General features: G+C 40.4%; 1 protein-coding gene across 6 annotated transcripts in view; it reads left to right on the top strand.

Moving 5' to 3' along the window:
• Positions 1–13764, top strand: part of CDK14 (cyclin dependent kinase 14) — a 595016-nt gene that overhangs the window by 470470 nt on the left and 110782 nt on the right. Inside the window, exon 13 of one of the 6 annotated variants that reach the window (XM_036246269.1) lies at positions 648–685. The exons of the other annotated variants lie outside the window; for them this stretch is intronic. Within the exon in view, the coding sequence (XP_036102162.1) occupies positions 648–657 (10 nt within the window). The 3' untranslated portion in view covers positions 658–685. Of the gene's footprint in view, positions 1–647; positions 686–13764 lie in introns of those variants that run through there. 6 annotated transcript variants of the gene reach the window in all.

Genomic DNA, 13764 nt, shown 5'->3' with positions numbered 1-13764 from the left:
GTTCCATGCCTTGGTCACCTAATGGAACTAAGCACCTCGTTTTCTCTACAAAGATCAGTACAAGTGGGATTTTCCATTTGTCTGTTGTTTCTTGTCACCCTGGGCTGAAGTTTGGAATTTGAGTCGAATTATACCGACAGTTCTAAGTTTATTTGGTGGTCAAATGCAGCTTCCCCCTCCATCGTAGAACTCAGCTACCGCACATCCCTTACTCCTCAGTTGATCCCTGAAAGAATTCTAATGTCTGTTATTTTTTCCACAGGCTCATTTTCTATCCATCCTGATTTTAGGCTTTTTCCTACCAGCCAGCACCTCTGTGGAGTGACCCCTGACCCAGCCCTCTTCTCTATAGTTACATTCACAGAGTCTCTCAATCCAGCCTCTCCTCTTCATCCAGAGGACCAGATCCTCCCAGTGTATAAACAACACAGTTCTTTTTTAAATTTCAGGAATTCCTAGCAGCTGCAGCAGATTGTTTAAGGACAGTAGAGCGGCACAGATGTGCTGATGGAAGGGTCTGTCCCCACACTGCCCAGTACCGGGCCCCTCGTCACACATGGCTGGCGAGTCACTTACAATGTGGTTAGTGCGATCGAGGAACTAAACTTTTTTAAAATCATATTTAACTTTAATTTAAATTCAAATAGGCACCTGTGACTTGGGGCTACCAAACTGGACAGTGCAGAACAGAGCATGACTTCTGATCACTTTGTCGTAAGTGTTTTACAAAATATTTTGTAAACTGGATTAGATTTTGCAGCAGAAAACCTTCCGCTCAGGCTTTCCTTCTCTTGCGTATTTTTTTTTTTTTTCTCATCTAGCTGTAGGCTTGAATCCAAAGCCTCTGATTCGGCTCCAGGATTTTCCCTCTCTCAGAACATCTGAGAGATTTTCAATTTTCAAATTCTTCGATTTTGTTGAATATTGAATGTCTCTCTCTTGGGTATCCAGAGTGGAGTTTCAAAGCGTGGCGTTTCAGCCGCTCTGATTCTGTGGGCATGGGCCATTTCACCATCTAAGCTCAGTCATCTCTCTCTAGTTTTTTTCCCTAAATACAGAAGCAAGGTTAGAAAATGTGCTAAAATCTGTTAAGCTTAACAGAAGTTAGCATATTTCCTAAATTGGAGTACATGTGCGCCCCCTCCCTCCCTCTCATAGATAGATAGATGATAGATGATAGATAGATAGATAAATAGATAGATGAAATAACTGTTTACATTGACTACAAATAAAGCCTATTTTTGTCCTATCCATTCTGAAGCAACCTCAATATTCTTTTGAAAATTTTCTTGTGAGTTCCCAAGTAATCATTTTAAAAAATGTTTCCATATCTTTACACATGATCTGCAAACACATGCCTTCAGTTCTCTACAGTATGCTGATGGTGTTGGTTTTGAGACATAAGAGACGTCGTGTAATGGCTTGTGTCGTGCCACTAGCTTCTGCCTCGTGTCACAGACACGCCAGGAAACACTCGTACCCACGTGCTGCTGGCAGTCATAAGTAGTTGGACCCCAAATGATAATAAATGTGCAGCTTTTACATGCCATTCATTTATCTTTCTTTTATTTCAACTGTAAAGATAGAATTAGTGCTTAAGAAGATAAATAGCTCCGGCAATTATGCCAATTTGGGATTTCTCTAAGCCCTGGATATACATCAGCCCCTTCCATTATAAGTCATTTTCCATAAAGAGCCAGATGTGGAGTTAAAGGCAGGAGTAAAGGAATGTGCGACTCAAAGGTTGTGCTTGCTTTCAGCAAGGACAGCCGCAGCCTGCGCTCACCATCGAACCACCCTTGGAGCACCCATGGCCCCAGACCCCCGACCTCCTCCACACAATGAGAGAGGAAATCAGGGACGGTTGGTGGTCACCTTGTTTAAGAGACCAGCCTCTGGGGAAATCATAGGCATCCTTACACCACAGGGCACAACAGAGCAAAGTAGACAGGGATCATGAAGTTCTTGTCAATACTTTGCTCGTAACGGGCTTCAGGACCGGGCTGCCACGCGCAAAGCCAGTTTCCTGCCATTCTGAGACTTCCTGTTAATGGACACGTGTGTTATCTGCAGAGACAGACTGAAGTCTCCATAACGCAGCAACTCTGTCTTGTTGGGAATACCATTTGCAAACTCCAGAAGCACTTTGAAAGACTATCTGATAATAGAGATGCAACCCTGCAGGTTCATCTAGGTAATAAGAGAGAGAGAAATGAAAGGTCAAAGGCAAAGGCTTGGCCTGGGGAGAAGAATGTAAGGTTATCTCTTATCTCTTCCTGAATTGGAAGGCACCTCGCAGGTTTGCTGATAAAAATCACTCCTTAAATTACACATTCTAATGTAGGAGGATATGATGTCTTGTGGTGGAAATGCATGACATGTTTTTTTCTAAAAGTTTAAGAATCTCTTCTCTGATGGCTTTTCACATTGGTAGCCTACATCACATCACAGCACAGAATAAATTATTTTCCAGGCCTTGAACCGTAAAACTAAAACACAACCAAAAAATGTTTTCTCCATAGCATCAGCTTCAGCCACGTGGGACATTACAGTAATCCCTCCCAAACACGTCCCAGTTACTCCGAATTCTCGTAGGTGTCATTTGGACATTCTACAGCTCCCAGGGCCCTGGCTCAGAGGCCAGCGAGTCACTCCATTTGGGGACCACTGGAACAGCAGGGCTGGGACTAGCAAAGGAAGAATGGAGCTGGCTGAGTAGGAGACGTGCTTTCTCGCTGTTGTCTTCATAAATGTGACCCGAGGGCAGCATCCTGGTGCCTGCGAGGCAAGAGGAAATCAGATGCTAAGACAGGCCAGGGAAACGGGGACCAGTCGTGGTGAGCCATAAAGCGAGGACGACACTGGGCATTTAGAAAGAGGACCGACAGAGCTCAAGGGGAGATTGGCCAAGAGGGGAGCATACCTTGGCGTGTAACACAGCAACACACATTGCTAAAATCTTCTTAAAATTAAGAGGCAGGTCCTGAAATATATCCATCAAGAAAATGTTTTTATCTTAAGGTCTATAAAATAATATTGAAAATAGTTTTACTCAAGGTTCTCTATCATTGTTTTATTTTAATGAGCAGTTAAAAATAATGAGACCTTTTTTGTATAAATTGACTCATGGCCTATTTGTTTTATTAGTTCTAAGTCTCACAGTGAGATGTTTTCCACCAAAAGATTTTCAGGGATAGTTGGAAAGAATTTTAGCCTTTTTTAAAAATCATTTTTTTGTTTACTCTAAAAAATATATTCTTTTGTATGAGTTTCAGGTGTACAGCGTACTGGTTAGACAATCAAATTCTTTACAAAGCTTTCCCCCAGATATTTTCAGTACCACCTCACACCATACACAGTTATCACAGTATTATTGATTGTATTCCCTATGCCGTGTTTTACCTCCCCATGACTATATTGTAACTACGAATTTGTACTTCTTAATCCCTTCACCTCTTTCACCCAGTCCCACCCCTGCCCCCCTTAAAATGCATGTTTTACTGCATTAATAGGGTCCGTTTACGTTTTGCATGCGTAGACATGGTGGAGAAGTGGCAGTGATGTTGACGATGGGTGCCAACAGCTGCAGTTGTTCATGGCACACATGGGCGTGCCCACGGCGTGCCAAAGCTTTGCCTGCATTATCTAATTTAATCCAGAAAATAACTCTCTAATAGTTTTCCATATTTTTCAGATAGGAACAGTTAAGCTTATTTTAGGAAGTTCATTTCCCTGTCATCAATTATTTTGTAGCCTCGAGAGCAAATCTATAAATATCCCTCATTTGCCATTTTATACGTGGCAGCGCTGAGGTTAGGGTAAGGCATTCGCTTTGGGTTCGGAATTTAAGGTGGTGCCCCACCCCTCAAGTAAACCAGGTAAATAACATTTTAATGCAATTTTTTTTAAAAACCAAAAGGTGGCTTCAGTGTCGTCTCTGCTCTCCACCGAACGGGGCTTCCTTAGCACCCATCTCCCCAGATCCACAGGCTCCTCCTCAAACCCCAAAGCTGCTGAGGTCACAGGAAAATGGACCCATTTATTTACTGCTGAGGGCACTGTAAACTGGGAAACCACGGGGAAAACATATGGAAACGTGTTAAAGGCTATAAAAATACTCATTCGCAGCACATTGAAGACATTTAATTAAACATCATCTAACTGTTCTGGGTGCTTGGGAGTGGACAGGGAGGTTCTCATGGAGCTCACCTTCCAGAGTGTCAAGGACAGTGAACAACACAATAAAGAAAGTAACCTCAAGGAGTGATAATACGCGAAGACAGGAAAGGAGGGCAATCTGAGAAAAAGGAACAGCATTGGCAAGCTGTAGGCCACACGAGCCTGGGGTTTGACTGCGTTGTTTCTCCTACATCCTTTGCACCTAGAACAGAGCCCGTCACGTAGTGGGCACTTGAGACACAGGTGTTGAAGAACGAAGGTGCTCAGTGGTAAGGTGTAGTGAGTGGGAGGGGATGAGGTTGCAGACTAGAGGCAGAGGTCAGGTGAGGAGCAGCCTCATAGGCTCCAGTTGGGATTTCACTGGTCTTCTAATAGGAAGCTTGGAGAATTGTTTTGCTTTGGTTTTAATATGTTTTCTAACTGATTTTTTTAGAGAGAGAGAGAGAAACATCAATGTGAGAGAGAAACATCAGTCAGCTGCCTCCTGCACGCTCCCTACTAGGGATGGAGCCTGAAACCTGGGCATGTGCCCTGACAGGGAATTGAACCGGGAACTCTCAGTCCATGGGACGACGCTCAATCCACTGAGCCACACCACCAGGCGGGAATTATGTTTTTGACCTAGTAATTTCACTCTTTGGTGTTTCTTCTAAGGAAGGAGATCAACAGGGTAAAAGCATAGTTGCCCAAAGATTCTCATTACTTAAATGTATGGTAATTTTTCTAAAAAGACTTGGTATTAACTTAACCAAGATTAAGGGAATGGGGAAAGGTTTAATAAATCATGATTCATGAACCCAGTAGAATATTACACAACGTCATGATGGTATTATGAAGAATGCTCCATATGTTTCTGAGAAAAAAAGTAGAAAAAATTATATCCGTACTAACATCAACTATAAAATTATATCTGTGAACTATAACTAAAATGTAATATATAAGATAAAAATCATAGTGTTAAGTGTAGTAGAATCCTGGGTGATTCTTTTTCTGCTTTCCAAAAGTTGACTTTAATATTATTATCACATTATTTTAATAAGAAAAATGTTACTTAACTAGTACAGAGTTTCTGTTTGGAGTGATGAAAGGGTTTTGAAATAGATATTGGTGATGTTGAACAATATTGTGACTATAATTAATGACACTGAATTGCACACTTAAAAATGGTTAAAATAGCAAATTTCAGGTTATCTATATTTCACCATAATTTTTTAAAAGGTGTCTTTCTAAATCATCAGCACAGATCAGCAGCCTCCAGGGTGAGCCCAGTGATCCCCTCTTCTGGTCTGCACACCCCGGGTAGTTCCTCCCACACGATGCCAGGACTGGTCTCGGTGACCGGTAGCTGCAGAAATGACGGCACGTTACTTCTGAGGTTAGGTTACAAGAGGTTGAGCCTCCGTCTTAGCTCTGACAGCCCCCATCATTGGCTCTGAGGAAGCCAGCTGCCACGTCACATGAAGAGTCCTGTGGAGATGCCCATGTGGTGGGGAACGAGGGCCTCCTGCCAACAGCCGTGCGAGTGAGCCACCTGGGAGCGGACTCACCAGGCCAGTCAAGCTTCAGACGACTGCAGCCTGGGCATCAGCGGGGCTGCATCTCTGAAAGACTGAGCCCGAAGTGCCCAGTTAGACCGCTGCAGGACTTCTGACCTGAAACGGAGTAATAATGCATATTTGTGTGGGGGTTTTAAAAAATAAAATAAATTACAAAAATGTCCATCTCATTTCCAATACAGCTGTCTTCTCATGGGTATGCAATAATTAGCAGCTGTTTTTTACCCTATCCTTGACATCTTATCTTCTCCTCTTTTAATGGAAGTTCTTGGAACAGCCAACTTTATGAATACACGTGTATTAATGCCCGGCTGGTGTGGCTCAGTGGTTGAGCATCGACCCATGCACCAAAAGGTCACCAGTTTGATTCCCAGTCAGGGCACATGCCCAGGTTGTGGGCCAAATCCCTAGTCGGGGGCATGCAGGAGGCAGCCAGTCGATGTTCTCTGTCATCAATGTCTCACTCTCTCTCTCTCCCTCTTACCTCCTCTCTCTCTAAAATCAATAAAGGGAAAAAAAAAAAACTTTAGAGGAGACTTGTGTTATAAAATGAAAACAAAAATGTATCATGGCATCTACAGTGTGATGGTCACAAAGCTGAGAGCATCATTAGGACGTGGTCTAATATAAAATGCCGATAGTCGCGTTTTTGCATATGGAAGGAGGTTTGGTGAAACTACACTCTGAAGGGAATATTGAGTGGCAAAGTGAGAATCAATACCCCACATGGAGGAAAAACACATACACCTCAACAGAATGCAATAGTCATGGAGGTCTGGATTTTTTGGTTATAAACATGTTTTTGTTCACTAGGGGTAAGCAGAAAGCTGAATGACCTTAGAGTGGGCTGTGTCTGACTTTCAGGAGTTTGAAGAGAGCTTTTAAAATTCAGGTTTTAAGAGGAAATTTTATCATGAGAAAAAAAAATGTACACAGTGATAAAAACTACAAAGAAATAAATGTATATATGTGCTCAGACCTATACACTCGAGAAGAGTAAACCTAATTAGTAAAAAAAAAAAAATGTCATCTTATCTGGATTGAAATGTTTTTATTTTTGGGGGTCTGTTTCAGGATGTTTTAAATTCTCTAGAGTGAGTGTGCCCTACTTTTATAGTGAGAAAGCGTGAGGTATAAGTAGAGCCTTTGGAAGGATGATACAGAGAAGACAGCATCAGCCTCCGAGGCACCTGCCATGCGCCCCCCTCGCTTGCTGTGTGACTGGCCGTGTTGCTCATCCTCTCTGAGTCTCAGTTCCCTTGTCTAAAAGGAGGGATAAAGAGAATCATCTCATAGCTGGGTGTGTAGAGTGAGAGAGAGAATATGAACAGTCTCTAGCACATAGTCAGTGCTTTGCTCCATTGTATCCCTTCCCACAGTTGTGTGTAGAACAAGTGTGCCATTTGCTGGCTGGTCGTGTCTTTTGGGAGAATCGGGGGAGATCGGATAGTTCAACAGGTATTGGTTCAGTGTGCCATCTAGAAGACACTGGGTGACGGACAAGGCAGACACGAAGCTCCTTGTAGGACCAATAAGCATTAAAAGATATTTTGAAAATAAATAAATTAATAAAGAAAAAAAAGTATTTTGACTCTTCTTCTTCGAGCATCAGACCCCTTGTAGAGGTCATCTGACCATACGACAGTCTTATTTCTTGTTTTATAGATAAACACACAAGTCAGTTCTTCTTTCCAACATAATGAACTCATACAGTTTCAATACCAGAAGCAATGTTATAAGATAAGAAGCCGGAATTAGTCCCAGCAAATCGATTCCTCATTTGCCTTGAACTAAACTTCAGTTTAGTTCATAAGTTCGGACCTTTCTGAATTTTTTTTCATATTGGTTTAAATGGGAGAACTGTTTTTAGTGATTTCCTCCAATCCTAACCATTTCATATCTTTACAAGACAACCATTCTTTTTTTCTTAAGGAGTAGGAAAACATTATTTCTTCTACATCATCGTAGGATGTTAAACTCTGTATCTTTTGATATTTCCTTTTTACATTTTTCTTATCTTGGATCATGTCCAGTCTCTAAGGAAATAAATATGTGAAGTAAGAGTTCTGTGGAATGTTAACTGCACTGGTATTTTTCTTCCTTTTATCATGCCCCAAGATTTGCCAAAATTGATATCAATTCACCACGCCTTCTTTCAAAAGAGCAGCGGCACGGCCTTCTTCCTGTAGGAGTCGGGCTGTAAAAGGTGATTTCCTTTCAGTCCGTTTGGTTTAAGCCTGTAAAAAGCATTAAGTGAAAAATCTGATATATTTGTTAGGGTATTTATTGCATTACCAAGTTATATTTTCAGTTTTCAGTGAAAGGTTTATTGAGAACAGAAACTTTGAAGAGGTTTTGTTCAGGATTAAAATTTTTCTTTCCCTTCTCTTTTGGCAAAATGATAACACGGCAAGAGGATGCCTTTCAGGAGCTATTTTTAGCACTGTTTACAGTCGAGGGACACATCGGCCCATTCCGGTGAAGCAGATTCCGGCCTCCCAAACCAGCCTCTGATGATGAGCTTTGTAACTTCTCTGGGGTTTTAGAGGCATGAAAGGCTGTGAAATTACCCTTTCCAGAAACTCAGTTTACCGTCATACAGATGCACCAGTAAGCTAAACTGTTTTTCAGGAGCATTGTACAGTGAGATGTTTTTCACACTGCGCAGGCAATTAGAACTAAATATTTATAGCCAATCCATCTGAATGCGAAACATAAGCCACAGCTAAAGTTTAAATTTTTTTTTTTATAAATATTTGAATTTAAACTCCTGATGCATCTTTTATCATAAAAACCGAGAGTTGTCTATTTCACGTGAAATGATGCTGTAATCAACTACTGTGAATTCAGGAAAATTGGATAATCTTCTCTAAGTAGTATAAATATCAAGAACACCGCGTGGGTAGGACATTTACTAACAGTTTACTTTGCTTCACTCTTGATGTCCTAAAAATGTGTTCAATGCTTGTGAAATAGGTGAAATAATAAGATGCCTGTAACGGATGTAAGCAAGTTATGGGAAGAAAAGGTCAGTCTTCACAGCAGACCTGTATAGTGGGAGGGGGTATTCATTTTATCCTGACCTATATCCAGAAGTTGGAACGGTCACGAGTCGCCTGACATTCTTCAGGTAACAATGGAATTCCATTTGGGACAAGAACATGTGGTTATGAATTTCTAGTGTTTATGATTGGATATAACTATAAGCAGAATAACTGGGAAGTTGGAAATCAGTTTGGTTGATTGTACATCCTTTTGGTTTTGAGGATATTCTACACTGACTTGTGAATTTAGAATTTTCTTTTAAGTATTCTGTAAGTTTTAGCCTTCTGATGAGAAGGGGTAGTAATTATTAATGTATTTTTATTTCCTTTAATGAAATAAAATATATCCCCTTTTTTCATGTCCTGCAGTCAGAGGGTTCAAAAGTATTTGTGCTGCTTCTTGCTATTAACCACATTATGAAAATAAAACACAATGAAAATGATAGAATCATATAATCGCTACTCTGCTAAATCTAAGAATATTTTCTAAAACATAACCGAGGTAAAAGTATAATTCCTGACAGGTTTGTACTATCCTACTTAAGAAGAAATGTCAGTGTTTGGCAAGCTCTAACAAATCTTAGAGTAATTTTTTAAATTATTTAAGCAGGTAGATTAATAGGTTAAGTACACATGGATTATAGTGTTTTAGATAAGCTATTAAAAAATAAAACTTTAGCCCTGGCCAATTTGGCTCAGCAGTTAGAGTGTCAGCCTGTGGACCAAAGAGCTGCAGATTTCGATTCCGGTCAAGGGCACGTACCTTGGTTGCAGTTCATCCTCGGCCCTGGTCGAGGTCATATAGGAGGCAGCCAGTCGATGTGTCTTTCTCACATTGATGTTTCTCTCTCTCTCTCTCTCTCTCTCTCTCTCTCTCTCCCCCCCCCTTCCCCTCCCTCTCCCTCCCACTCTATCTGAAGATAAATGGAAAAATATCCTCCGGTGCGGATAAAAAAACAACTTTACAACTACCCAAAGTCACTGCTGCTAGGCACAGGAGAAGAATTGGAGAGGACATTAAAGTGAAATCTCTGTAAAAACCATGCAGGGAAGAATTAACTGATTCTTTCCCATAAGCAGGTTGAGTGAAGTTTGTTCTACTTTTGTGGTTATTAAGTAAAAATAAGTTTAAATATGTACACAAGGGCTTTTGTTGAAAAGAATATAACATGAAATTTCACTTATATTAGCTTTTGAATATTTTATGATAATACTACATCAGTAGATTTATGGAGTATAAATATAGAAATCTAGCTTCATATTAGTATATCCGAAAGACTAGTATAATTATTTTATAAGTTAACCTTTTTTTAAAAAAAAAAAATCAGACCACTCTTTTTTTTAATTTTAGAGTTAATTTACATATTTAATGACACCTGTTTTTCAGGAAGGGTAGAAAAGAGTAAAATCAAAGCTAGAAAATTTGGGGTAAATATCTAGCTGAGCTCTGAAGCCAATGTAAGAATTTAATGTTTTCCTTTTACAGGCCCACCTTTTGGCAGTTTATAATACCCTTAAGAGAGTTGGTGCTGGCGTTTTCAAAACCTTGATTCATTCCCATCCTGCTGAGGGCTCCTCAGCACTTTCTGTACTTTTCCATCAGGTCCACTTGACTGCAGGGCAACTATGTATCGAGTAAGGGTTAGACTTGAGGGAGAGACCTAACCTAGCAGGGCACATTACTATGAGTGGCTTTGGGGAGTTTTTGTCTTATCCATGTTCACGTGTTGTCTTGATTTAATTTAGGGCAATTGGGGTGTTAGCAAGAATGCAGAAAGAATATTCTCCATAGCAGTAGAGTTCAAAATTAAAGGAAGAGAGAAATATCAAAAAATGTAAGGTGTTCTCATGGAAAACTTTAATCTGATTTACCATCTGGGTAACATATAGCTTTGTATATATGCATTTTAGCAATAAATCTTTGGCATGGAATGCAGTGTGCACTCTTATTATTATTATTTTTTTTTATCCTCACCCGAGGACATTTTTCCATTTTTTGTTCAGATAGAGTGGGAGGGAGAGAGAGGAAAAGAGGGAGAGAGAGAAACATCGACATGAAAGGAACACATCGAGTGGCTGCCAACCGCACTACCAACCAGGGCCGGGGACAAATTGCAACCGAGGTACATGCCCTTAGCGGGAATGGAACCCTGGTCTCCCTGGACCACAGGCCGACACTCTAACCGCTGAGCCAAACCAGCCAGGGCGATGCACTCTTAATTTTTAAAATTTGTTTTGTTTTTCTTTTTTCTTTATTATTTTTTTATTGTTTATAGTATTACATTTTGCCCTCCTTTGCCCCCCCTCCACCCCGCCCTCACCAACCTCAGGCATTCACCACATCATTATGTGTGTCCATGGGCTGTGCATATATGTTCTTTGGTTAATATTTATCTGTCCCCTCCACACCCCTTCCCTCTTGAGATCTGTCAGTCTGTTCCATATATCCATGCTTCTGGACCTATTTTGTTCATCAGTTTATTTTGTTCATTAGATTCCACATGAAAGTGAGATTGTGTGATACTTGTCTTTCTCTAACTGGCTTATTTCACTTAGCATAATAATCTCCAGGTTCATCCATGCTGTCACAAAAGGTTAGCTTTCCTTCCTTTTTATGGCCCAGTAATATTCCACTGTGATATGTATCACAGCTGTTTTATCCACTCATCTACTGATGGGCACTTGGGCTGTTTCCAGATCTTAGCTATTCTAAATAACACGGCTATGAACATAGGGGTACATATATTCTTTCTGTTTGGTGTTTCGAGATTCTTAGGATATATTCCTAGATCACTGAGTCAAATGGCAGTTCCATTTTTAATTTTTTGAGGAACCTCATACTGTTTTCCACAGTGATTGTTCCAGTCTGCATTCCCACCAGCAGTGTACTAAGGTTCCCTTTTCTCCACATCCTCACGAACACTTGTTTGTTGATTTATTGATGGTGGCCATTCTGGCAGGTGTGAGGTGATATACCTCATTGTGGTTTTAATTTGTATTTCTTTGATGATTAGTGATGTTGAGCATTTTTTCATGTCTATTGGCCATCAGTATGTCCTCTTTGGAGAAGTATCTCTCTAGGTCCTTGGCCCATTTTTTAATTGTATTATTTGTCTTCCTTTTGTTGATTTGTATGAGTATTCTATATATTTTGGAAATTAACCCCATATCAATTGTATCATTGGCAAATATATTCTCTCACACAGTGGGTTCCCTTTTCATTTTATTGATGGTTTCTTTTTCTGTGCAGAAGCTTTTTAGTGTGATATAATCCCATTTGTTTATTTTTTCCTTTGTTTCTCTTGCCCTGGGGGATGTATTGTTGAAAATACTGCTATGTGAGATGTCTGAGATTTTACTGCCTATGTTTTCTTCTAGGATTTTTATGGTTTCATGACTTATATTTAAGCCTTTTATCCATTTTGAGTTTATTCTTGTGTGTGGTGTAAGTTGGTGGTATAGTTGCATTTTTTTGCATGTACCTGTCCAATTTTCCCAATACCCTTTATTGAAGACAATGTATTTACTCCATTGTATGCTCTGGTCTCCTTTGTCAAATATTAATTGACCATAAAGGCGTGGGTTGATTTCTGGGCTCTCTGTCCTGTTCCACTGATCTATATGCCTGTTGTTGTGCCAATACCAGGCTGTTTTTGTTTTTTTATCCTCACCCGAGGACACTTGTCCATATTTTGTTCAGATAGAGTGGGAGGAAGAGAGAGAGAGAGAGAGAGAGAGAGAGAGAAAGAGAGATGTGAAAGGGACACATCGAGTGGTTGCCACTCACACGACCCAACCAGGGCTGGGGACAAACTGCAACCGAGGTACGTGCCCTTAGCGGGAACTGAACCCGGGTCTCTCTGGACCGCAGGCCAACGCTTTAACCACTGGGCCAAACTGGCCAGGGCAACCAGGCTGTTTTGATTAAAGTGGCTTTTGATTAAAGTTTGATATCTGATATTGTGATCCCTCCAACTTTGTTCTTCTTTCTCAAGATTGCAGAGGCTATTCAGGATCTTTTTAAATTCCATATAAATTTTTGGAATGTTTGTTCTAGATCTGTGAATTGTGTTAGACTCCAAAATTTAAGAGTCAGTATCTAGATATTCCTCATTTTGTAAGTATGACCCTTTGATTATCTGGATGAAATAAAATAATACATGTGAAAGCACTCTTTAAACTGCAGAGGTCCCTACAGATAGCATTATCACTATATAGTATGGACAGTCAAGTGAGCTGACCATTATGAGAATGAGTGCCTGACAGGGAGAATGTGTCATTAAACAGTTTCACCAGAATAAATGAATGAGAATTGTACAATTGTTTATGCATAACAAAACACAGCCTATTTATGGAAACTATTAACAATATTATTTGTTTACCTCGAAGGGAGGAATCTCACTATTTTTTTTTTTTTTTGCACCAGTGTATTAAACAACACCAGAAAGTCTCAGCATTAAGTAACTCTATGTCTCTTCATTGTTAATGTAATGAAGAGTCTGGCCTCTGGTTTCACAGCCCAGTGAACAGAGACATTCACTGCGCAGGCCTAAATCTTTCCTTATATTAGTCTTTACTGTCCCCAAGAGTTTATTCCCGTGTCAGGGATTCCCTTCATGTTCTGCTTGACCAATGACTGACCCTTCTTTACCAAATGAATAATTTGAGTTTATTTTCTAAAAATAAGTCAATTTTTGAAAAACCAGAGCAGTTTTATGACCACAGCCCTCCCTCTATGTCAGAAGCTTTGATAAGACGGTGATTCAGTGACTACTTTGCTTTTGATGTAGGCAAGAAAGAGCGCAGCATCTGACGGGTCCGTGCGGTGCAGTCGAGGAAACAGACTTGTCTTGATGGGTGGGTGGGCTTCTCCACAAAGCACTTCAAGAGATCAGCTGTTGTGTAATCCAGTGGCCAGTGCCCATGTTGGCAACTTTGCCACAGAGACAGTATGTCTACTGTCAAATGAAAGGATCCGGCCCCTG

This window comes from Molossus molossus, unplaced genomic scaffold (genome assembly GCF_014108415.1).
Source record: "Molossus molossus isolate mMolMol1 unplaced genomic scaffold, mMolMol1.p scaffold_m16_p_7, whole genome shotgun sequence".
Lineage (NCBI taxonomy): Eukaryota > Metazoa > Chordata > Mammalia > Chiroptera > Molossidae > Molossus > Molossus molossus.
This window is presented reverse-complemented; position numbering and strand designations above follow the sequence as displayed.